This window comes from Mauremys mutica, chromosome 5 (genome assembly GCF_020497125.1).
Source record: "Mauremys mutica isolate MM-2020 ecotype Southern chromosome 5, ASM2049712v1, whole genome shotgun sequence".
NCBI lineage: Eukaryota > Metazoa > Chordata > Testudines > Geoemydidae > Mauremys > Mauremys mutica.
In genome coordinates this window covers 83,421,178-83,447,753 of record NC_059076.1, presented here as the reverse complement: position 1 = coordinate 83,447,753, position 26,576 = coordinate 83,421,178, and the positions used below count along the sequence as shown (strand labels likewise).

At 45.5% G+C, this 26,576-nt stretch overlaps 1 protein-coding gene across 4 annotated transcripts in view; it reads left to right on the top strand.

The window, feature by feature from the left end:
- The window catches only part of ACSL1 (acyl-CoA synthetase long chain family member 1), a 77,239-nt gene that overhangs the window by 14,740 nt on the left and 35,923 nt on the right, over window positions 1-26,576 (top strand). For 2 of the 4 annotated variants that reach the window (XM_045018021.1, XM_045018022.1), the window contains exons 2-4: window positions 13,948-14,176; window positions 24,236-24,350; window positions 24,781-24,845. In XM_045018021.1, the coding sequence (XP_044873956.1) occupies window positions 13,948-14,176; window positions 24,236-24,350; window positions 24,781-24,845 (409 nt within the window). Of the gene's footprint in view, window positions 1-410; window positions 542-8,262; window positions 8,386-13,947; window positions 14,177-24,235; window positions 24,351-24,780; window positions 24,846-26,576 lie in introns of those variants that run through there. The other 2 variants (XM_045018023.1, XM_045018024.1) reach the window with 2 other exon arrangements.

Sequence of the window (26,576 nt, the reverse complement as noted above, 5' to 3'; positions counted from 1 at the left end):
ACCCCGTTTCCCCGCCGTTGGAACATGAGCCTTCTTTGCAACTCCCTGTTTCTGGACTAGCTTTTTGCCTGTCTCCTCCACCCCGCATTTTCAAAGCTCAGCTGCACAGATGCACGTGTGCACTCACTCTCCCCCCCCCCTTCCGTTTTCCTCTCTCGCTGCCATTAACTCGGGACCTGAGCAAACAGATCCTGGCCCGTCTCTGACGCCGCCTGGGGTCGCGTGTAATTGCGGGAAGCCCTGGGAGCGGGGCTCGCTCTGGGCAGGGTCCTTCTGCCCCGCCCGCCCGGCCGCCTCCCCGCTGTTTACTTGCCTTCGCCCAGGCCCCGCTGCCTCGCTATTGGCCCGCGGCGGCTCGGCTACCCCGCGGCCCTAGCGCCCGCCGGTTCCGGGCAGAGGGGCGGGCGCGGCGCACACGCACCACGCCGCTCCGGCGGCGGCGGCTTGTGGGGGCGGCTTAAATAGGGCGGGCCGGGCGCCGGCGTTGCACTGTCAGTGTGGAGGGGGCTGCTCGTCAGCGCTGTAGCTGCTAGGCCGGGCGGTGAGTGCGGCGGGGGCGCCGCGGGCGCGTTGCTCCCCGTGGGGGTGTTTGGGGAGGGGGCTGCGCTCTGCCCTCCCGGGCTGCGGAGGCGCGGCGGGGGCTGCTCCCCCCGCCCTCCCGCAGCGCGCCGGCCAGGGAGCCCCTGGTGCTGCCGTGGTGCTGCCTCCTGCCCGGGGCCTCTGGGGCGCCCCGCGGCCGATCGCTCTCGGTGACGCGACGCTGTCCCCCTCCGGCCCGCCGGGAGGGGAGCGGGCTGCCCGGCACGCCAGGAAGCTGGGGGGCTGGCAGGGGCCTCAGCCCGAAGCTGCTGTGGCTGATCAGATGGCTTGAAAGCTGCCTCTCCATTTCCGTGCGTTAGGGATGCGCCAATACGGGAGGCTAATGGGCTGGTAAAACGCCCCATCCCTGTGTCTCTGCGTGGTGACTGTACTCTTGGCTTCATGGATTCGCTGCAGGACAGTTCATGTTGTGCTATGCACCACACGAGCTTGCACTCCACAAGCAAAACCTGCACTAGTGCGAACGAAAGAGCACAAGTCTTGTGGGAGGGGATTGGGTCTAGTTTTCTAGAGCAGTGTTTCTCAACAACGGCTCTGTGGACCAGTGCAAGTCCCTGGGATCTCCCTGACACAGTTCAAGAAGGCAGCAAGCTGGTCCCTGGTATCAAAAAGGTTGAGAAATGCTGTTCTAGAGGGAGTACTGCTGAACTTCTATAATAGAAGCTGCAGATACAGGCCCACGTGTGGTGGTGAGTTTCAGTGAAAACTACCTAGTGATCCTGCTGAATTGGAATCTCAGAAGTCGCATCTAATTCAACAACCTCTGCTTAGTGCTAAGAAATGGTTGACTTGTACAGGTCAATGTTATGCTGTATTGTACTGCTGGGGTTATTGTTATGTGAGACATCCCTTGGTATGAGTTAGCTTTCCCTTGTTTAAAGGAACACTAGAATTAACCCTCTAAGCATTGTAACATTGTTACTTTTTAATATGTTACTGAAGTGTGCTCCTCAGACATCTGTGCCTCTTCAGTTAGGTAAAAACTGGACTGGTCAGTTTCGTTTCTCTGGGTCTTGTATACAACAACAGTGATACAGGATCAGAGGCCCCATGCAGGGTTTCAAATACAATCTGAGGCTGTTCTTGTGTTAAAGCTAAGGAAAGCATTAGACCTAAAGCATGTAAACTGAAGGTCTTTTTCACCAAACTAAGTGGCATTTGTTTCTGCAGGTCTAGTTCTCCCTCCTTTCAATGACTGAATAAAAACTCTACTCCAAAGGGATGTTGTCAGGTCAAGCTGGCTTGAAGTTTTATAATTAAAGCCAAAAGCTCTTAGACTAATGCCTTTCTTTGTTAAATATTGTTTAAACACCTTTTTCTGAAGGGTCTATAGTCCAAATGTTGTGGTTACTGTAATGCAGTGGTTCTCAACATGTGGCCCAGTTAGCACACAGCTGCGGCCCAACTGTGTGCTGAAGGCTATAGGCTGCCTGGTGGGTCCTGCAGGGTGTGGTGGGGTTGGTGTCATGGGCCATCCCTGCAGTGCGGGGTCCGGGGCTGCCAGCCCCACTGAGGGTCCAGTGGGGTCCAGTGTCCCTGCTGCAGGGCCCGCCACCCAGGGCTCCACTCCTGTCCTTGCTTTGTGGAGGGGTCTCTGGGTAGGAGGCACTGGACATAAGAGTCAGTGTGTGTGGGGGGGGGAGGAGGGGTGCTGTGGTTCTCAACCTGTGGACCAGGTAACACATTGTGGACCACATATAGGTTGAGAGCCACTGCTGTAATGTATTGGAGCCAGAAAGTGAAACTGACCACTCTAATATCAGGGCCTGACTCTGACTCCTTTTTAGGTTGAAGTAACTCTCAGGACCTCTGTGTGCAAGCTAAAACAACTGATACTTTTATCATGCTAGTTACTTTCTTAAATGTAACTAGATGCCTTTTTTAAATGGTTTTAATAACTCTACTAGTAATACAGCTAAGAATTTAACACTTGAACCAGTGTCCCTTATGTGTGATGTATGAACTTGTACAGTATTCATTATAAACCATCAAAGGTACAGTCTTTTAATAGAGTAAGTAAAATTTAGCTTTTTAAAGGCTTCATATTAAGTTGAAGCCACTAATGTTTAAACATTCTATGCTTTTCAGAAATCTCTCATTATGGTTTATTAATTCTTAAGGGCTACTAAGTTTGGTTAATGTAGAATAACTTCTTGTAGGACTATGACTTCTAAGGACAAACAATATCTTCAAATGTCAGTGTTCAACAAGAATGTGTAATCACAGCACTCAAAGCTATATGTACTGAATTTCAAAGGAGAACCTATGGGTGATCACGCATATTTGGAGAATTGGGTCCAAAGGGGTGTCTGCAACATAGGCATCTGGTGCAGGGTAGAGTCCAAGATGCAGTGGTTGGATCCTGTGATAGGGCTTGATAAGGCAGTTACTTTAGACATTAACCTTTCCTATCTACTTTTCTATACCTAGTTTGGAAAACTGTTCTAAAATGGCTTTAGCAAGCTTTCCCCTGGCTTCCACAGTTCAGGCAAAGCAGTCTCTAAACCTGTTCTTAACCAGTTTACAAATATATTAACATTAGTTAACTGGCTGGAGGCATACTCTTGAAGTGGCTTGGCAAGAAATTTTGGACCTTGATGCACTCCTGTGGAACCTTAAGCACATCAAGTACACAGGCACACTTAAAAACCTCTCCTTGCAAACAAGAATAGTATAGGTTGTCCAAATAGCTTATTTTAATGTTCCAATTAAGCATATAATGTGGCTCTGTCTAGAGCTGTGCTGTTGGCCTTGCAAGTGTCAACTGCCAGAGTTGTCATGACTTCTCACTCTCTGAAAAGCAGCACATGCTTATTCTCAATTAAGGAAATGTTCAGATCCTGTCTGGTTGGGGAAAAATAAAGCTTTCTATTTAATTAGTAACAGTAGGGGGCCATTTAGGGATCTGGGGCAAAAAAAATCTGTCAGGAACTGTACTTGGTCTTGCTGTAAAGGCAGGGGATTGGACTTGATGACCTTTCAAGGTCCCTTCCAGTTCTATGTGATCGGTATATCTCCATATTTTTTTTAAAAGGTACACAGTCAAGAGTATGAGCAAACAAAGTGAATGAGTCTTCCTTGACAACTGCAGTGAATAAACTAAATCTAAAAATGTTAAACTTGTGCATTTGGAACTTATTTTGCAACTATAAACCAACAAATGTTAGGCTGGATCTGGGTCATAAATTTCATAAAGCAAAAAGTTGCTGGGTTTTGCTCTGTCCTAGAAGCAAGGTTGATATTACTGCAAAACAAAAGTAGCCCTTCAAAGGGGAAGGAGTGAGATGACTTTCTAGTTATCTTAAGCAAATTTTCCTGCTTTTGAATAAGCTTACAAGTCTTCCTATCTGGTTGCATCACAAGGTATGAATTACTAAATGGAAAAATTTCACTTTAAAACTGCTCCTAGGGACTGTGTGCAGTTATGGGGGGCGGGGGGGCACCTTGGTCTCCTTTGTAAACTACTTGCGGCACTGGAAGACCGCAAACTTTGCCGTGTGGGTTTTGTTTTGCCTTTTTTGGGGGGCGGGGGGTTGTGTGGGAATTGACATGTTTTATATTATAAACTAATTGGAGTGTTAATGACTAACAATCAGTGGACACCTTAATGAGATTACCATGGATAGTAGATAACTAATATCAAGAGAGAATGATAGTATTGGGCTAAAATTGGTGCTAGCACTTAGTGGATTTTTCTGCCCCTGCTCATAAGTACACTTCAATGAAGCATGTGGCTGGCTCTACTAACTCTTCGCTAGTCTGTTTCTTAAACTTTATTTTCTCTACCTGTGTTCTACAAGCAAGAATTCTGGCCAATGAAGCTATAGTACTTGAGAATCTAGGTCCATGGGCCTCTGGCTGGCTTCCATGTTCTATTTTCTAAAATGTAGTCAAAACAAATACATTCAACATACCAAGAAAATATTTTAACTGATTGCTATAGCTCCCACAAGCATGTTATGCAATCTCAAATGGGAGAGGAAGTGGTATGCCCAGTTACAAATGGGAGAGGTGTTCCATGAGAATTTCCTTACCACATGGTCCATACTGTGGGGGGGAACTTGTGCCCTGCTGCATGGCCTTGATCACTTCTTTAGACCCCTCCTCTAAGGCATGGAGGGGAAGGGGCTTGCAGTTTTCCAACCCAGTCTGATCTGTCAAAATTGGGATACTTCACAACACTAAGTACTATACTCTTAGTTGCTACATTAAATGATGGGTGTCAGTTTGTCTTCAAATGACAAGCTATGGTCCATTTAAAAAAACAAACAAAAAATCCTTTAATTAAAAGCCTACTAGATTGTGGTTGGCTTTTTTTTGTTTTTGTTCCCCCCGTCCCGCCCCATAAGCCACCTATACTAGAAGCTTTATCTATCACTAGCTGAAAATAGCTTCCTTACCAGAAAGCAAAAAAAAAAATTATACTTGGAGCCAAGACACTTTTGGTGACTGATTTTTCCCAATAGCTATCACTTCTGATCGCTTAAGGCCCTGTTCTGCAAACACTTTCATGCAGTCCTGTGGAGGAGAGAGAAGGGCTTGCAGGACAAGGCATTTAGGCTCTTTCTGCATGAGCTATAATCCTTGCATCCAGAACCCTTAACATAAGAATGGCCATGAGGGGTCAGACCAATGGTCCATCTAGCCCAGTATCCTGTCTTCTGACAGTGACCAATGCCAGGTACTTTGGAGGAAATGAACAGAATGGGCAGTTATTGAGTGATCATCCCCTCTTCTTTACTCCCAGCTTCTGACAGTCAGAGGCTAGGGATATGGAGAATATTGGGTTGCATCCTTGACCATCTTGGCTAATATATTTTTTTTTCTTAAATCACATAGCTCCCACAATAAAAGTTTTTGGCATCTGCATGTTAAGCTGTAGCAATAGATTAGTGGGAAGGAGTTTATTCTGGTAAACTACTTTTACTCTTGCTGCAGGTGGCTTAAAAGGAACTGCAGTATAGTGTCTTAGGGCTTGTCTACACTGGCACTTTACAGTGCTGCAACTTTCTCACTTGAGTGTGGGGAAAAACACCCCACCCCACCCCCGAGCGCTGTAAAGTGTCAGTGTCAGTGCACCAGCACTGGGAGCTATTCCCGTTGTAGAGGTGGGGATTTTATAGCTGGTGCTGGGACTACAGCTGCATTAAAGCACTGTCACAGCTGGTGAAGACATGCCCTTAGTCCTGGGATAAGGGAATCCCTTTTTACATAAAGAGGGAACTTGTAGACCTGATTCTTGTAATTCTATTCAAGGAGTGATAGTAAGGGTTGTGAACCCAGTCACTTCCAATAAGGTACTTATTGAGCTCCTTGTTCTAGTCCTGAATGCTTTTAGCAGTGTCTATTTATCTGTTGCATTGTGACTTTATTCTAAGGATTGGAGTTTAAATGCCTGAACACTAGTTCCTTGTGACATGATCTAAATAAACTTTCTGAGATTGCAAGTGACGAAGTGCACATAAGAACCAAATTCTTGTGTTGTCTTTCATCATTCAGAAGGTATATGATGACTTTACATGCATTTTGAGCAGTATTTTCCTGGAACTATCAGAATGAATAAAATAACATGACTTTGTCAGTTATGTTGCTGGTGACACCAGGAAAGTGCTTCTGTGTATGACCAGCAATAAGTTTCTGCAGAATGATGCCCATCTTGGGTGCTTTTTGTGACTGAACCTACTGCAAACAGAGAAGCTGGGGTGTTGCTGCACACTTCAGTAGAAAGTTGTAGATGTGCTGATTCTAATTTGAATGATAGGCTTAAACCTCACTTCCGAGACAGCACAAGCACTCACAATTAGCTTCCTACTGATTATGGAGGTGAGAACAATTGAGAGAGTGGTCCAATATGTCCAGAAGTGGATCAGTCTCAGTCTAAATATTAAAGCAACTGGTTATAATAAGTTACACAATCTCTATTGTAGGTGAAGCTGGTAGCACCACATTATCTAACTCATAAAAGATGATTGGGCAGAGTCTTGTCATGTAGTGCTATACTGTCAGACTCGAGAACTTAATGTTCAATTCAGCATGCCCTCAAGTTACCTTTTGGACACTATTTTGACTATAATACAGCTGCTGTTCCCATGAACTTCGAAAGGAGTTAACCATACATTTGAGGGCAGAATTGAGTGCCCACCTATGTACTTCCCCGATGTGCTGCTGTGTAAAGACTGCTGAGAAATGCTCTAATGCTCAATGTTTTTGCAGTTTGCAGGGTAGAAAGAGAAAATTATCTTAAGTGCTAGATCAAATTCACTCTGCTGCAAGGGCAGGTTATAGACTCTATTAGGAACACTCAAGGCTTGTCTACACTTTCCAGTGGATTGACACTGTGGCGATCAATGCATCAGTGTTCAACTTAGTGGGTCTAGTGAAGACCCGCTAAATTGACTGCCGATCATTGTCCTGTCGATTTTCTGTACGCCGCTGGATTGAGAAGAGTAAGGGGGAGTCTATGGGAGAGTTTCCCTTCAACATCATGCAGTGTGGACCCTGTGGTAAACAGATCTAAGCTACATCAGTTTGATTTATGCTATTCACGTAACTCAAATTGCATAGCTTAGATTGACTTTTCCATTTAGTGTAGACAAGGCCTCAGAAGGCCATATGAGACTGATGGACCAGATTTTCAGGCACAGTGTAGCAATCTTAGATCACTAGAAGAATCTGGCTGTTGAATCAGTATAACTAGTCTTGGGAGGTTTACATTAGCACAATGGGTTTCAACCCTTTTTTCATTTGCAGACCTCTAAACATTTTCAAATGGAGGTGCCAGACCATTTTGGAAATTCAACCTGTGATCTGTGGACCCTGATCATAGCATTCTTAGACTGAAAACTGACTGAACAGAATTCAACTAACATGTTCGGCACTGCATTTGACACACTGAGGAGGTGCTAAACTATGGGCTTCTGTGATAACTATAACGCTTCTGGGTTTTGACTTGTAGGTGGAGGTACTCGCATACTTTGGATTGATCAGAAAAACAGAAAGCCCTTTTCTGGGATCTGAAACTTTATTTTCTATGCCCTAGAACTGCAAGCTTTGTTTCTCTGCCTCTCACCTTTTGGTCCACAGACTGAAAACTGCTGCACTAGCTCTAGTGGCATGGAGCAATACAGCAGCTTCTATGCCTTCTGCTTTCCCTGTTGCTTGTGTGAGGGCGGCTGGGCTTCCTTTAGCTCTTGTTGCTGTTTTTTGTTTAAGCCCTTCGAGGCCACGGGCTACCATTGTAAGTTGATCAGCCTTTACTAGGGGTATGTCTAACCTGTGAAGACTATACCGGCATAGCTACGTTGCTGGAGCTATGGCTGGCAGCATCCTGTAGAATAGATACAGCCTACAGCAATGGAAGGGGTTTTCCTGTTGGTGTAGGAACACCGCCTTCCCAAACAGCAGTAGCTATGTGGATGGAAGCACTCTTCCATTGGCATAGGTGCATCTACACTGGGGGCTAGGTTGGTATCGCTATGTCAGATGGTGTGGATTTTTCACACACCTGACTTGTTAGCTGGTAACTTCTCCTCCCACCCAGGCAGAGGTCTGGTCTATACAGAGAAGTTCAGGAAAACTTGCTTTCATAAGTGCTAGATGAATTACCTAGACTAAACTTACATTCTTCTGCTTCATATTAGAAGGACCATCTCTCAAGTGAATATCAGTTTCTGCAGCAGCACCCTCTCCTGTGCTGTGGTTTCATACGTGGCTGGAATGAGGTTCTAGACTGGGTCTCTTCCCTGTTCAGGCTTTTAGACTTGGGTGCTAAAAGAAGATCCTCTGGTAACTATGTACAGCAATATGCAGCAGTAAACGGGGGGGCTGGAATTCTAATGAATTGATGGCAATCCAGGTGCCTTGCAGTACACTTAATGTAATAGGAATGGCCCACTCAGACATGAGCATAGTCTGGTAACTTTTAGAGGGCTCAGGCCACTTTCCAAATGATGGGAGAGGGGGAATCTTAGCATATGTCACTCATTTTGTAGGAGGCAGCAATGACAATCAAACTAGAGCAAGTTTCCATAGTACTAGTCACTGAAACTTTCTTTAGTGCAAGACTATTACAACCCCTTTGCTAGCTGTCTTGTGTACACATAGCCAAACATTTAAATTTAACAGCACCTTACATTGGTGTAAGTTATGTTGCTCGGGTGAAATAAGCCTTCCTCCCCTCCCCCAAATGACCTAAGTGCCAGTGTGTATATCACTATGTCAGTAGGAGAGCTTCTCTCACTGACATAGCTGCCCCTGCTAGTGGGAGCTGGAGTAACAAAGTCAACAGGAGAGCTCTCTCCCATCAGCTGAGTGTCTGCACTAGCAGCACTACAGTGGTGCAGCTGTGCTGCTGTAAGCTCTCATAATGTAGCCATGGCCTTTGGGTGGAGAGAGAATCTATTGGTTCTTGTGTTTTCTCTCTGCAATAGAGAAGCTGACTGCTACTCTCCTGTTTTCTTTCGTTGCACTCAAATGATGTCTGGTTACTGATAGACAATAGGGGAGCTTTTAGCCCTCTGTAAATAGATGATTATACACCATGAGTGGGAGGAGCAATGAATAGCAGTATCTTGCCAATTTGGCTTACTGCCTCAAATGATACTGTCCTTGCTGTAAAGATCAGTCTTGGATGCTGTGCTTGTTACTTATGTGTCAGAAGAGAGCTTTGCCTGGGTGGCACAAAAGATTTTAACTGATATGAAGAGCTCAGAAGGACATTTTCCCAAATGGAAAGTCAACTTTGCATGTCAATATTTGGAAATTGATGCTGTTTGTCTAAAGTTAGGTATATTACTGATATCAGAGGGGTAGCCGTGTTAGTCTGGATCTGTAAATGCAACAAAGTCCTGTGGCACCTTATAGACTAACAGACGTTTTGGAGCATGAGCTTTCGTGGGTGAATACCCACTTCGTCGGAGTCTCTCTTTAAAAAGAGTAACATGAGAAAAGATCTAACTTCTTTTCTTTCTGCCAAAAAACCCACTGCAAACCTAGCTGCTAATCTTGGTCAGGGTACAGTAAAAACTTCTTAATACTGGCTACTTTAAGTAAGAGTTTAAAGTTTTCATATATAATCTGTCTCCAGGTGCATCTCTATATGCTCATCAGTTTGAGCATCACAAGCTCTTATGCTCCAGGGAGTGAGTCTGCTTCCTTTAGGGCAGAGGTTCTCAATCTTTTTCTTTCTGATGTCCCCACAACATGCTATTAAAAACTCCATGGCCCACCTGTGCCACAATAACTGATTTTCTGCATATAAAAGCTAGCCCCAGAGTTGGGGGTATCAAGCAGGGCAATTACCTGGAGCCCCATGCCACAGGGGGCCCCCACAAGCTACATTGCTACAGGCTTCAGCTTTAGCCCCAGGTGGCGAGGCTCAGGCACCTGGGCTTCAGCCCCATGTGGTGGTGCTTTGGCTTTCTGCCCCAGTGAGTCTAATGCTGGCCCTGCTTGGAGGCCCCCCTGAAACCTGCTCGAGGCCCCCTACAGGGCCCTGGACCCTGGTTGAGAACCACTGCTTTAGGGTGTACTGCTATGCCTTCCATTCTACAAGGAATGATGCTGCCCGCTACTCCTGTCATGTCTGATGGGTGTCCTGCATGTCAAGTTGCATTCTCCGCAATTCAGATAGTATCAGGATAACAAGCAAACATAGGTCTCCAGCTTGCTAAAAGAGCAGTACTACTAAGTGAGTCACCTGATCTTGCTGACTTTCCAGCACAATTTAACCTTAATAGCCATGTGCTAGACCTGCCAGTGACCAATAGATAGGCGCTCTCATCTCTAAGCAAACAGATGAAGGATTGAGGCTGGCGCAACAAAAGCAAGTGATCAGCCAACTTTTGTCTTGCCTGTTTAAGGGCTGGAAAAAAATTGAATAGAGTTCTTAAGGAGGGATTTGGAGATGAGGATCAGGCCTGCCCTGTTAGGGGTGGGTGTGGGGTCCAGACATGAGTGGACTGTATGGAAGGTGTCACAATAAAAGGGGGAGACCTGAATCTTAAGCAGATGCTGACTTGCTCATCTCAGATGAGCCTACGTTTGGCTGACATAGGGCCTTGAAGAAAAGGGCCAGGAGCTAAAGGATATGTCTACATTGGGCGGGAGGTAGGGAGACCTTTCACCAGCAAGTTTCTGTGCCCAGGCCAATTAAGTTGGGCTCATAGGCCTTGCATTATGGGGCTAAAAATAGAAGTGTAGATGTTCCCCTTTGGGTGGAGCCTGGGCTCTGAGGCCTCCCCCACACCTCCTTGCTGAGTTTCAGTGCTCAGGCTGAGTCAGGTGACCCAGGCTCTGAGGTGTGTGTGCACACCCTTAATTTGCCTCTGCAGTGAAGACAAGGCAATCAAAATGCTGCTGGGCATTGTCAGAGTGAAGTAGGTGGGAGATGCTGCATCCTCCTGTTTCACTTAGTTTTTGGTATTTGTGAATTATACATTGGTCAATCTGTTCTTCCTATGCCTCTGTGGCCTTCATTACAAAAAGTGTTCAGTAGGATTTTACCTCTAGGTAGTTCCTGAGTTAAGACAAAGCAGTTGGATGACCTCTTGTGTGAGAACTACAATATTTTTTTTAGTGAAAACAAGGCCACCAAAGCATAGCAAGAATAGCTTTACTGGTATGCCAAGCAATCATATTGTTATGGACTCCTTCAAAGCCATTTTACGGCCTTTGCTTACATTTATTCAATTTATAATCTTATGGTAGGTCACATTGCAAACAAACATCAGTTAAAAATAAAACTTGGGCTTTCTTGCCCCTAATTCTCTGTTTTAACTCCTTGACTATACTATAATTCCTGTACATAAATGGGCTATAAATATTTACACTAGATCGCTTATTAATACATTTAGTTATAATATCTCGAGTTCATTATAGATGGGAAATTCTTCAACAATTACACTATCCTTGAAGACCCAGCATCTAAGCAAAAACTCATCTATGTTAAGGGTACATGTAGGACACTTCATGGCTATTTTAAGACCAAAAGCTGCTCAAATTGCCCCCTGTCAAATAGGCAAAATGCTAATTACTACATTTTAAATTTTGTTTAACTCTTCAAGTGTGGCACCTATGTAGAAGGAAAGACTAGTGCCCTGTAGGAGGACAGTGCTATGAAACTAGAAAAACTAGCAATAAGGCACATTCTGTAGTGGAGCTTGCTATCTAAATTCAGTTTTTTAAATTGAGGGCTTTGTTTACCAAACTTTCACTACTGTGTTCTCAGCTGTTAATTCTGACCTCCTCTTGATCTAAAATATATACCATATCTAACATCAATAAGTTTTTAATGCTGCACAAAATAAACTGCTCTCCAGTTCTGTAGAGCATAACTTAAAGCAATGACAGTGCTTCATCAACTATTCTGACTTACTAATTCATTTCACTGATGGGGTAAATTGAATATATCCAGAAATTCCCTCAAGAATACAGGTCAAGGATCTTGCATCTCTCTGTACTAAATAGCACCTAGAGGCCATATCTGAGATAAAGGCCCTATTAGTAAGACAATCCCATGCCCTGCATTTATGGGCTAAAAACAAGACAAAGTGTGAAAAGGTGGCATGTGTTCTCACTTTATAGGTGAGGAAACAAACTAAGTGACTTCCCATAAGTCAGTCCTTCCAGAACCAAGAATTGAACTGAGCCCTAGTCCAGTGCCCTAATTGCAAGACCATCCCTCTCGGCTCTCCTATTGGTGTTGTGAAACCCTGAACTATGACTTTTTTTTTTTTTTTTTTTTTGCAATCTCTGGCAACCTAATTCTTCTCCAAACACTTGTGTAGACAGCTTGTGAGCTAGACTGCTCTCCTGTTGCCTAGTTGAGTAACTCATTGCAGATTTCAACAGACTGTAAACTGGGACCATTCTGTAGCAGTAACATCTTAATTTTAAAGGGAACCACATCTTGCTAGCATACAATTGACTAGCATCCTAATTTAAGTGTAGTTTTCATATGTCTATTTTTACACTAGTAAACACCTACTTTATTTGCTGTTTAGTCTTCTAACAACATACTATGTAAACATGTTTGGCATAAATATTCTTTAGTTGTGCTTTGATCTCACTTCACAATATGCAATAAAGTTTAACAGCTTTTTAAGCATCTGGGTAAATAACTACCAGCTTCCGAAAACAGTATTTGCTCCACGACATCAAAATATCCACTGCATTTTTTTCTCTAAAAGTCTATTGTGACTCTTGTGGTAGGAGGCGTGAGCTGGCAACAGGCATTTATGAATGTTGCTGCCAGTTGTGAGTTTCTGAGACAAACATTGTGTTCTTGCTTGTTGCCCTTTTGTGCAGTGGTGTGATTCCAGACTCCCTTGCCATTGGCCTGCCCTACCTCCCCTGAATGGCTTGTCTGCTAGTTACCTTTAGCCTAGTGGGCAGGAGCTCTAGGGCTCAGCATGTGACTAATGGCCTGAGAGACCTTGGCTGAGAGGAAAGCACCAGCTGAGCTGACAGCAACAATCCCCCTGCCCTCCCCCTTATTTCCCCCCCCCCCCCCCGGTCTGTTCTTGCTGCAGTATGTTGTCAGTTAGTATTTGGAGACAGAGAAGGCTCTCCAGTGCTTTCTCCTGTACATAAGCAGCAGATAAAATTAACTTCCTATGCTTATTTATATTGCCTTGCACTACTACATTAAACCTTGAAATGTCATTTTGTCCTGTTGTGTGAACAAAGATACACTGATGTCATGATGGGAAATGGGATGCCTCTAACATATCTGGTGGCTCTTCATAGGTCAGTTGTGACGACAACTAACTTCAATTAGCTATGGAAAGTTCAGCATAAAGGCTTATCTTGCTGGACTTGCAAGGTGGAAAATTCTCCTGTTGCTGTGCTACCATGGCATTATGGTGCTTTGTCACTAACATTCTGGCATTCTAAGGCATAATGTTCAAATGTAGGCAAAAAACAAAGAAAGTGAATGCTGCCACCTCTGGCTTCTTGACGTAACCCCCAGGTTAGATTCCTAATGTTGCTGAAGCAGTCTTACAACATATCTACAAAATAGTTAATTATTTCATATGTGCCAAAGTCACAGTCTGCTATAATCAACTCTCCTTTTGAGAGGTAAAGTAGCAGTTTGGTTAAAATGCAGCACATGCCAACAATTGGTTTAGAATTAGGATATTTTAAAGCTCTGATCCATGCACTTTTATTTAATAAACTGATATTGGATTGACTAATAGTTGCTTACCTGAAATTACTGATTTAGTGCTGAGAAAGGTATTGTTCAGTAACTGAAATTGTAAGACAAAGTGTATATCCCTTCCTGCTGGGAAGGGGCAAGTGGAAAGGGATTATCATATTATGTAAAAGTATTTCTCATATCAACAGCCGCCAGCATAAGGAACAACTGCAACCAACCGCAATGCAAGCACATGAATTGTTTAGACATCTGCGAATGCCAGAACTTGATGATTTCAGACAGTATATACGCACTCTTCCAACAAACACATTGATGGGGTTTGGTGCATTTGCAGCTCTTACAACATACTGGTATGCAACAAGACCCAAAGCTCTGAAACCACCATGCGACCTAGCCATGCAGTCTGTGGAAGTAGAGGTAAGTGTGTTTCTGTCTAGCCATGCCTGTAGCAGGCAGCTTTAAAACGTGGGGGTACTTACAGTGGGGAGGATGACTAACCTCTGTGTGGAGTATCTATCTGGAATGTGCTCTTTCTGCATGGGGTAGAGGGAAATTTTTTTTTTTTTTTACACACACAAAGCAATTTTTTTAGGCTTCTGAATTCTTTCCACTCTTAGTAGAATATCTGCAGTTCCTTGATGTTAATTGATATTAGGCTTCATTCTAAATTATTTCCCTAATATTTTGGTTTAATGATTAGAACAAAAGCTCTGTCACAGAACAGATAAACATGAAACCACTTTTCTTCCTTAACCACCTGGTTAAGCTGATGTCCATCTAAATAACTAGTGTTCTTGGTCAGTAGGATTCAGTTGCAATAGGTCTCTTCTCCAGGTTAGTGCTACGTAAGTATATAGACCAAACACTTGACTATTCCTGCTATTGCAGTTAGCTTTTTACTGGCTTTCAGCAAATGCAGACTAGTCATCTTACATCATTTTCTAAGTGTTAAAACTATATCTTTTTTTTCCCTTAAGTTGATCAGTATTAAAAGATGTGTTCAGGGCTTCTTGGCAAGACTATCTGATATTGGTGTGCCCTTAAAGGTCTGAATTAACTGTCAAATGTACCTTTTAAGTGTGCACAAGTCAGCAACCTGTTAAAACATTTTCCTGGATTTTATCTATCTTAGTAATGGATAAAGATTCTTGTCCACAAGTCAGGTGTTGACAAGAATATCAGACTGGGTTAACTAGTTAAACTTCAGCATTTGGTATGCATCAACTGAGTATGTGGATAGAATTGTTTAAGCAGTGGCTATAACAGTGGGCTTTCTATAGCAGAGCTAAGAAGACTTTAGGACAGAGATGGCAATTAGCATTCAGGAAGGATATTTCCGGTGTCCCCTCCCCAATCTTGGTTATAGTCTTCTCAGTCCCAGGATCTTCTGTGGGGAGGTTGCTGGTGAGCTGTAGGGATACACTGGTGGTAGTTCCTCCTTCCTTGTTTTATAGGAAAAACTCAGGATTCAACTGCCAGAATAGTGAAGAGAGTCAGTGAGTCTGAATTTCCCGTGATAGCCAAGAGACAGTCAATTACTGTTGAACTGTAAAAACACTCAAAATATATTAACAGTAAATGCTAAGTCTCCTATTCTAACTTGACTTGTCTGTCCATATATAACTAGTCATTGTGTACTAAATGAAGTTGACCTATGGATACTAACATGGAATCCTGTTAATACAAGTTACCTTTAACTTAGTCACTTGTCTTAAGCTTCATAAAACTGAAGTAAGAGCAGAACCAGTAACTAAACTAACACAAACTAATGTGTAAAGTTACTAAAACAAGAATTTACTTGCTGTAAAAGTTGTAAGAGAGCCAACTTCAGCCATACAATCAGCCAGAAAGATGGAAATCTTGTCTGCAATATTTCTGGGTGTGTTTTTAAAAAAAAATCGTCCTCTTGGATTTTGTTCGCTGGCTTCTCCATTCAAAAGGAACTACAATGGCCTAGTAAAAGTAACAAAACAAGTCTTTATTTTTAGAGAAGCTTCAAGAGCATGAATTAAAAACAAGAACCATTTTCTACTGGTAGGTATCTCTAATGAACCCATTGCACTGGTATGAAACTAGTAGTAGGTACTCCTATACCGGGAGTAGTAGTCAAAGCAGGAGTATTAATGTACTTTGTCAGTGAAGTAACTTCACAATTTAACTTAGTGGTGAAACAATATTTGTCACAAGTAGCAAAATCCCACCAGCTGCTTTCAGATGGCTGCTGTCATGATTGAGCTCTAAAAGCTGGAACTGGAAGAAGTGGTGTAGAGCAGTGGCTCGCAACCTTTCCAGACTATTGTACCCCTTTCAGGAGTCTGGTTTGTCTTGTCTACCCCCAAGTTTCCACACTTAAAGACCATTTACAAAATCAGACATAAAAATACAAAAGTGTCACAGCACACATTACTGAAAAATTGCTCACGGTCTCATTTTTACCATATAATTATAAATCAATTGGAATATAAATATGTACTTACACTTCAGTGCATAGTTATATAGAGCAGTATAAACAAGTCATTGTATGAAATTTTAGTTTGTACTGACTTTGCTAGTGCATTTTATGTAGCCTGTTGTAAAAGTAGGCAAATATCTAGATGAGTTGATGTACCCCCCAGAAGACCTCTGCATACCCGCAGGGGTACATATTCCACTGGTGTAGAGCGGTGGCATGCAGCAAGCTGTTTGGGTAGCTGAGCAAAGAGTCAATGTCTCCAAGTTACAGGACTGGCAGTGAGAGCCTATACAACTGGAAAGCTCCCATCCTTTAGGGACTTTAATTGTCACTGGTTCCTTGGACAAACAGGACCCTCTTGACAGTAGTCTGGAACTTAATAAAGCAAGTCCTAGACCATGGACAAGTACATAAAATGAGGTCTCTGATCAGCTTTCTTATTGCTTCTCAAGTATAATCTAAATTGGCTCCTATTTCAAATGGATTCTATAGTTGGAATCATGAGTCCATAATATTATAACCCTTTTAACAACCCCAGTATAGGAACAACTGAGATCTGTATTGTACTGACTAATGCCAGACTTGCTGGATCACAAATAAGGTAGGACTGCACTGGAATCACTCAGTAAAACTTAATCTAACAAATTACAGTAGTGAGTGAAGAAATTTCATTTTGGAGGACTCACTGGAAACATACAAAACTTGTGAATTGCCAAGTAAACTGTACAAGTCAATATTCTTAATTTTATCCAAAAGACCTTGGCACAGTACCACAAGACTAGACTGTTATATTCAAGTAAATGACAATGATCGGGAACTGTCTTGGAAATAAATTCCAAGTATTCTGTAGTAAAGTTTGTGAAACTAGCATTCTAGTAATACAGTCGAACCCATTTATCTCGACCTCGGTTAACTTGCCAACCCTATTAAGTCGACGTTTTACAAGTGGAACCGCCAAACTCCCTCTTTGTCTTAGGGGTTTCTCATCCCTTATGTCGATTCCCCGAACCCTAATATCTCGAGCCCGGCTCCCCGCGTCCCCGACCCACCGTGTCCCCAGCCGCCCGCTCCCCGGCTCTCCAGCCGCGCGGTTCCCCAGCCGCCCGCTCCCCGCGTCCCCAGCCGCCCGCTCCCCGCGTCCCCAGCCGCCCGGCTCCCCGCGTCCCCGACCCACTGTGTCCCCAGCCGCCCGGCCCCGCATACCCGGTCCCTGCCCGTCCCCTCCCGGCCCCGCATACCTGGTCCCCGCTTCGCCGTCCGCCCGGCTCCGCTTCGCCGCCCGCCCGGCCCCACATACCCGGTCCCTGCCCGTCCCCGCCCGCCCGCCCGTCCCCGCATACCTGGTCCCCGCTTCGCCTGCCGCCCGCCCGCCCGGCTCCGCTTCGCCGGTCCCCGCTTCGCCGTCCGCCCGGCTCCGCTTCGCCGCCCGCCCGCCCCTGCATACCCGGTCCCTGCCCGTCCCCGCCCGCCCGGCCCCGCATACCTGGTCCCCGCTTCGCCTGCCGCCCGCCCGCCCGGCTCCGCTTCGCCGGTCCCCGCTTCGCCGCCCGCCCGGCCCCGCATACCCGGTCCCTGCCCGTCCCCGCCCGCCCGGCCCCGCATACCCGGTCCCTGCCCGTCCCCGCCCGCCCGGCTCCGCTTCGCCGGTCCCCGCTTCGCCACCCACCCGTCCGGCGCGCTCCGCTTCGCCGCCCGCCCGCCCCTGCATACCCGGTCCCCGCCCGGCCCTGCATACCCGGTCCCTGCCCGGCCCTGCATACCCGGTCCCTGCCCGGCCCCGCATACCCGGTCCCCGCTTCACCTGCCGCCCGCCCGCCCGGCTCCGCTTCGCCGGTCCCCGCTTCGCCGCCCGCCCGGCTCCGCTTCGCCGCCCGCCCGGCCCCGCATACCCGGTCCCTGCCCGTCCCTGCCCGCCCGCTCGGCCCCGCATACCCGGTCCCCGTTTCGCCGCCCGTCCGTCCGGCCCCGCTTCGCCGGTCCCCGCATACCCGGTCCCCGCTTCGCCGCCCGCCCGTCCGTCCGGCCCCGCTTCGCCGGTCCCCGCTTCGCCGCCCGCCCGTCCGGCCGGCCCCGCATACCCGGTCCCCGCTTCGCCGCCGCCCGCCCGGCCGGCCGGCCCCGCATACCCGGGCCCCGCTTCGCCGCCGCCCGCCCGTCCGTCCGGCCCCGCTTCGCCGGTCCCCGCTTCGCCGTCCGCCTGGCCCCGCTTACCCGGTCCCCGCTTCGCCGCCCGCCCGCCCGGCCCCGCTTACCCGGTCCCCGCTTCGCCTGCCGCCCGCCCGCCCGGCCCCGCTTACCCGGTCCCCGCTTCGCCTGCCGCCCGCCCGCCCGGCCCCGCTTACCCGGTCCCCGCTTCGCCTGCCGCCCGCCCGCCCGGCCCCGCTTACCCGGTCCCCGCTTCGCCTGCCGCCCGGCCCCGCTTACCCGGTCCCCGCTTCGCCTGCCGCCCGGCCCCGCTTACCCGGTCCCACTTCGCCTGCCGCCCGGCCCGCTTACCGGGTCCCGCTTCTTTGGCTGCCCGGCTCCGGGTCCCCGTCCACGGCCGCCCGGCCCCGCTTCCCCGTCCCGCTTCGCCGGATCCAGCCACGTGCAGGCACCGCGGTAAGGGGGCAGGGAGGGGGTGTTGGAGAGAGGGCAGGGGAGTTCAGGGGTGGGGGGGTGGATAGGGGTTTATCTCGATCATCGGTTATCTGGACTATTTTTGGCAAACCCCTAGGCTGGCGACATAACAGGGTTCAACTGTAGTAACATGAAATCTCATTACAGTATTTCAAAATCTCAGCTGAGAAAGGGGCACAGTTAGCAGTTTTGTGGACCACTTGGTTTCTGGATTAGTGAGGTGAAGTTCTAGAATGCATATTTTAAAACTTGTACATTAATAGTGACCTCTAGAGTGATAGCTGAAACTTTCAATGGTTGGGGGCAGGGTGTGGTTTAGGTTTTTTGGGGGGGGAACCCCAAGTAATCACAATACATAGTACAGTCATTGCCTTAATGTCACTTAACCTAAATTCTGATTTATAAAAATAACCCAGACAAAACTAATCTTATCCAGTCTAGCCTGAAAATTGGGAGTTTGCATGCATTTCTTGCACAGGTATTCTGCCTCTAAAGAACAATCAGTGTAATTCTAGGTATTACAATAACTATTCACAAGTAGTTTGAGTGGTGAAGTTGCCAAATTCTAAGTACTAGAGCTGACTACCCACATTCTGCTCTGCCTTTTTAAGGAAGGACGCTGACCCTCTGATGGCTGGCTTCACTTTAGAAAGATATCATTACTATTACTCCTTTCCAGCTAGGCCCCCAGCAATCATATAGGCATTACTGTCAAAGCTTGTCCATGGCACTCTGATCCTATTTGCAATACAGAAATCTTATTACATTTAAGTCACTTTAAGAATAGCTGAATGAAGCATTTTGTAAAATTCCAAAGGCACGTAGCTAGCGTGATACTGCGCTATTCTGGCTGTAACTTTCTCAGGAGCATTATCCAGTGATAACCACATCCCTAACTGTGCATGTATCTGCAGGCACACTTGAAACTGCCTATTCAAACCTAGACTGACCTTTTACCCATATCGAAGGATATCCATAGGGTGACCAGATGTCCTGATTTTTATAGGGACAGACCTGATATTTGAGGCTTTGTCTTGTATAGGCGCCTATTACCCCCAACCTTCTGTCCCGATTTTTCATACTTGCTGTCTGGTCAGCCTAATATCTGAACAATCATAGCTATCAACTTGATAGCCACGTGCCTTGCCCAAGTAACTATGGGTAGAACTCCACATTAAAATCTGAATGCACAAAAACTGAGGACAGGGAAGGAAAGGAATCTCTTCAAAATGACAATGCACATTATGCTATCTAGTGGCTCTTTCTCTCCAGGCCTCAAACTGTTTGTGGTAAATTCTCAAATGGCTGCATTTAGAATGTATGTAAGTTATGTCAAGGGCCTCATTTGGAACATATGGACAGGTGCTTTCGCGAGCACTTTTTTTATAAATCCTGATAAACATTAGGGCATGCTAGTGACCTCTAGTGTCTCTAAGGATGTCTGATTCCATAACTCTTCCAGAAATATAGCCCGTTGAGCTCTCACATGTTGCATGCATAGTATGGGCCATACAACAACTGGAAGACCTCTTCATGGTTGCCAGGTGCATTGCAAGGATTGCCACTTGCTCTAATGGTTTTTCAAGGATGTAGCTGCAGCCAAGAGGATCTTTTGGAGGGTGGGGTTTTTCTTTTTTTATCAGTGGAAAAAACACAAGGATAGCTCATTGCCAATAAACTACACTTCTACCCTGATATAACACGAATTCGGATATAACGCAGTAAATCAGTGCTCTGCGGGGCCGGGGCTGTGCACTGCAGTGGATCAAAGCAAGTTCGATATAACAGTTTCACCTATAACGCAGTAAGATTTCTGATCTGCAGGCAGTCCGATCTTTCTAGATCGGGTGGAGGGGGGCGGGGGGTAGAAATCAGATGAAGGGTGGTCCAGCCTTGAAGGACTTCAGGGCAAACATTTTAAATGCAGATGTCTAACTTTAAGGGCCTCGAAGCGAGTTGTGTGCTCAAACTGAGCTGTTAACGTGCCTACCTATGGATTGTCAAAGTTGTACACCTAGTTTGAAATTTACTTAACAAGTACATTCTGGACAGTTGAAATCACTACTGCTGCTGAGAATCACCTGCCACTGTGCTTCCCTCTTCAGCAAACTGAAGGTGAACAGTTCCTTGGGTCTTGAGGATGCAAACTCAAGCATTTCTTGGTGTAGATACAATCTTGTTTTGTGGTGGCGATGCTAATCATAAATACAACTCTAGTCAACAGGAAACAAACCAGTGGATTTTTTTTTAAGTGGGAGCATATCTCTTGCTGTGTCAAATGACAACAAATCTTGATCTACGAATGAACTCAAAGTATGAGTGGATCCTGTAGGTACTCAGTAAGGGCACACATGTCTAGGGGCCACGTAGTACCACTTCACCTGTGAGTCAGTACTCTAAATGCATGAGTTTTAAACAGAATAGAAACCAATGCTTTGACTTCATGACATGACATTTTCAGGCCTTAAAACTTTCACTGCATATCATTATAGTGAGTACTTCTCAAACATGGAGTGCAGTTGGCCATTCTGCAGGATTTTATCTCCCCATCTTGTATTTGCACTATAATAAGAAATTGCTACACTTAATCTGAGGGTTTGTCTACAGCCAGCTAGTTTGCAGCAAGCTGGGGTGTGAATCTACATCACGCTAGCCAGCTGTGGACTGCCTCTGTACCCTGCTGACATGCCTTACAGTTCATTGGGGGTAGCTCAAACTTTGATCTACTCCAGGCAGTCCATGGCTAAAGTTTGAGTTACTCCCAATGAACTGTTAAGGCATGTCAGCAGGGTACACAGAGGCAGTCCACAGCTGGCTAGTGTGGTGTAGATTCACACCCCAGCTTGCTGCAAACTAACTGGGTAGACCAGATTTAAGATGAAATAGAAATCTGGGCCTAAATGGACTTCAGGAATATAACCTTTAGAACTCTAGCTTAGCTTCTAGTTCATCTTAATTCAGGTCACGTTCCACGAATAACTTGTAGCAGACTGATAAGGTAACACAGGACTTTCCACTGGGTTCCATGAAACAAATTTGGCTCTTGTGTTTGGAATAGGAGCGTGCACAAATTCATGAGTCCCATTTTCCATGTCTGAAGCTTATTGCATAAGCTATTCAGTTCCTAAAACTAGAAACTGTGCAATAGCTGAAAAGAAAAAGCTTTAAAGTTTTCAGTGAACCTGAATAAGAGTCTCCAGTACAATGAAATGGAATACAGTACAGTGAGCAGCCTTGTTTTCCTTTCCGCTGTACAAGCATATCTTAGTGATGTGTACTTGTTGCGGAGTAAGTAAAGGGCTTAAGTGTATGCCAGTATGCTTCTGAACCTAGGCACTATAGGAATACTAAGTGTCTAGAATAACTTTATTCTTCAAATACTTGTTCTCAGTCTAACAGTGAAGGAGTGTCACTGAAATAGTGCCTTAAACATACAGAGTTTGACTTAAACCAGTGTAATTTGTTCTGCCATTAAAACTCTCCCTGACGAACTGCTAGTACAGTATGTCTAATATATTGTATTTTCCTCTTCCTTGAACTGCCAAAGTGTACATAATTAGGTAATTGACTGTCTCCCAGAGCTAGATTGAGAATACCATAGACCTTGAAGAGCCTAGACTAACATGCAAACAATTCCATGTGTAGTAGTCCAAATACAATGTACACCACAAAGGGACTGATTCAACTAGTCCAAAATTTGGTTAGGCAATAAAGCCTAGGTGTCAGCTCTGAACACTCTTTCTATTTAAGAAGAGCTTACATTAAATCCTGTGTTTAGCTAACTAAATCAGTGGTTTTCAAACTTTTTTTCTGGCAACCCAGTTGAAGAAAATTGATGCCCATGACTCAACGGAGCTGGGGCAGAGGGGTTTGGGGTGTGGGAGGGGCTCAAGGCTGGGGCAGAGGGTTGGGCTGCAGGAGTGAGGGGTTTGGAGTGCGAGGCCAGGGGGCTCAGGCTGGGGAAGGGATTGGGGTTTAGGAGGGGCTCTGGGCTCGGGATGCAGGCTCTGGGGTGGGGCTGGGGATGAAGGGTTTGGGGTACAGGGGGGCTCAGTTTGGGGGGGCTCAGGGCTCAGGCAGGGGATTGGAGTGTGGGGTTGGGGCTCTGGAAGCAGCCAGCAGCAGGTCCAGCTCCTAGGCAGAGGTGTGCAAGTGGCTCTGCTGCTCTCCCATAGGCACCACCCCCTCCCAGCTCTGGGAACTGGCAAATGGGAGGGTGGAGTCAGTGCTCGGGGTTGGGGGGCAGTGCATGGAGCCCCATGGCCCACCACCTAGGAGCCAGACCTGCTGCTGGCCACTTCTGGGCCACAGTGTCAGAACAGGTAGAGACTAGCCTGCCTTAGCCGGGAAGCACCGCCGACGGGACTTTTAATGGCCCAGTCAGTGGTGCTGACCAGAGCTGCTGCAACCCAGTGCCTTCCATTCCACAATCCAGTACCGGGTTGCGACCCACAGTTTTAAAGCCACTGAACTGGACTATCTTTGCTAACAGCTTGGTAGTTGGAGGCTTTCAGATAGAGATAAACTGCACAGATGGTGAGAGCAACATGTATAATTCTCATATGTAAAACTTGAATTTCTTAAATAGGCATTCTCAATCAATAAAAATACTTTAGATTCATTCTACTGCTAAAAACCCTAGAGAATAAGCTATGAACTTGAACTCTCAAGTTAATTGCTAGCTTCTACTCTCGGCAAATGCTAGCATGCTTGAAAAAAGGAGGCTTCCTAAATTCCAAGGTATGTTAGTGGCCTATTAAAAACTAGACCAGAAAACTGGTTCTGAGTGCCTTAAAAAGGGAGTGTAAAAACCAAAAACTTGTGGATGCTGGAATAGGGTTAAATAACTTGTACCTTGTGCTAAAAGCTTACTTCCTGCTCTGGTTAGTTGGCTCTTGTGACCTAATACTGACTTCATTGAAGTACTACTGAGGGATCTCTTAAAATAAAACTCAACTCTAGAGTTGACCTGTTAAACAGTGTTATAAAATAGGTGGATGCAAGCTTGCTTACAAAAGCAAACAAGATCTCTAACTTTAAATTCATTGACTCTTTCCTCAAGTGGCTCTCTAGAGGGGAGATGGCTAGAAGAACTAGCTTTTCTAAATGGTGTACTTCACTTAGTGTGTGGTTTTGGGGGGGGGATGTGTTTTAAATATTAGGCTCTTAAAGAACAAATGTGCCATGGCCAAATTCTGCCCCTTCATGCACCTATGATACCTCAATCTTGCTGTTACTTTTAATGATGGGACTCATGAGAAGATCTTTCTGGATTTCATAACTTGCTCATCTCTTCTGAAACCTTTTTGGTCTCAAATTAGCCACCAGTATCTTTATGTTGTCATTCCTGTCTTTCAATATGTCATTAGCCTCCCTAGCTATGAACATATATACTTTTTTTTTAGGGTGGTGAGCATGCTCGAAGATCATGCCTGCTTAATAGTGATGAGCTATTAACATATTACTATGATGATGTGAGAACAGCCTATGAAATCTTCCAAAGAGGTTTGGAGGTGTCAAGTAAGTTTATAAAAAGTAGTTCTTGACAGCAAAGAGACTAACTTGTAGGGTTTGAGACCATTGAGGCTGCAGGATAAGATGTTATCCTGTTCGGTAGACAAATAATGCTCTAGCATAGTAGGAGGGCAAAGATAATGTTTCAGAACTCTGGGAAGCAAAACCAACTGGAGATCTGATGTGAATCAGGGCTGTGCAACCTGGGGTGCATACTGTTCAGTGTACACTGACCAAACAGGAACAAATGTGGGTTTGGCTTCTATAGATGGCCTCTGGTCTAGTTCCCAGTGGATGATAGTCTCTTAAAACCTAATCCTGACAGGAGACTAGCTGAACTAAACAGCTAAGGTATCAATTTGAAAGGGAGAGAACAGAGTTATAGCCTGAACAAAACTGGAATAACTGCCACAATTTTTTTTCTTCTCCCCCCAAGATAATGGTCCCTGTTTGGGTGTTAGAAAACCAGATCAGCCATATGAATGGATCTCTTATAAAGAGGTAAGCAGCCACTCTAGTTCTCGATCTTAAAACAAGTTGGGTTCCCCCCCTAGTATGACTAATAGTCTAATACCAATGAAGTATAAAATCTTGTAACTCTCAAGCCGTTTCAAGTAGTATCTCAAATTTATGCTGCCCTGACTCTGACCCTGCAAAAAATATTGCAAGGAGATAATTTCTAGCAATGCCACTCTAAGAAGGCCCTGCACTCTAGGGACAAGAGCTAATATAAAAGGGAAATGGAGTGAAAAGCATTTCACAGGAGCTTGTGCATTTTAGGACTATAAATCTAATACAGTCCTAAAATGAACAGTCCCAGATACTGTGTGTGTGTGTGGGGGGGGTACTTCAAAGAACTCCACAACCTTTCAGATCCCATCTTAAATTAATCACTTCAAGACTGCTCCTGAGAGCTCTATTCCATAGCTCTGACCTATTCAAAAGGCAGTATCTTCCAAATGCTGCTTAAACAGCCTTTTTACCAGTCCATCTAGCTCAGTGGTTTTCAACCAGTTTACCATTGTGGGCCACATATGCAGCTGTGTGTGTGGATGTAGCCCACACAATATATACTACCTGTATGGCCCTGAGGATGTTGCATGGGCTACAGCTGTGTGCTGATTAGACTGCAAGCAGCCCACTGGCTTAGAACTATTGGTCTAGCTGTTGCAAATGCATGATTAATTCCACACTGGGAAACCCTGGATTTAAACTTTAAAACTAGAGTGAGGCTCTCCAAAAAGACCAGATGCGTAGTATTGTTGGGGGAAATGTGCAGAATGCAAGTAGCAGATATGCCAGTAAGCACATTTCTGCTGAACTGCTATAGGTGTCAAGAGCTGGGGACTAGCCTTAATGTAAAGCTTTTTGAACAGCAGTTAGTTTTTAAAACTATAGTCTAAAATTAGTTGCATCATCTTAAGGTTAGAACTAGGAGAGGTTCCTTGCCTCTCCAGGTGATGCTTTTATTGGGCTCCAAACTTGTGATAAGGCTTCCCTAGAGTGTACTGTTCCCTCTCTAAAATCTTCCTAGATGCTAGAATTTTCAGTTGGAGGAAGCTGTCTCCTCTTCAGGAAAGATGAGCCCATCAAAGTCCTTCCTTTAACGGACATCTTCACTGTATAGGATGGTGACTCTTTCTCACATGTGCTTTACTTAATCACATGGTGTATACTTGCTTGTGTAGCATTCTGAATCTAGATTAAAGGGCTAGGATGGTGAGTCCAACTTTAGATCTACCAGTGGAGAGTTGGCTGTAGGCATGACACTAGAACAGGAAACTCAGAAAGCTGTTCCTTAAACCAGTTTATCAGGGGAATCCAGTTTCAAGTACTGGAGAAAGTTTTGTATAATTCAATACCCATCTGAATAGTGAACTAAATGGATGACAGTCACTCTCCGTGACTGAATCAAGCAGAACTTAGAAGTTTAAAGCATTCCAGTATTGCATCCCTTAGGTGGACTGCAGATATGCAGAGTTCAGCTTCAGTCATATCAGCTTGAGCCCCCAAGAATAGTGTCTTGAAGTGATTAACTGTTAACCGCTATACTATGCTCTACAGTCCAACTGGAGTAAATTGACTGATGGCTATTGTAACGCCTCTCATTTAAGTCATGGAAACATCCAAAAATAAAAAGGCCCACTAGACTCTCTCCTTCCTGCACTTTAAATCCCAATACCCAGTGTAAGATCAACAGATTGAGGTGTGGTGTACTGAGGAGTTTGCTGT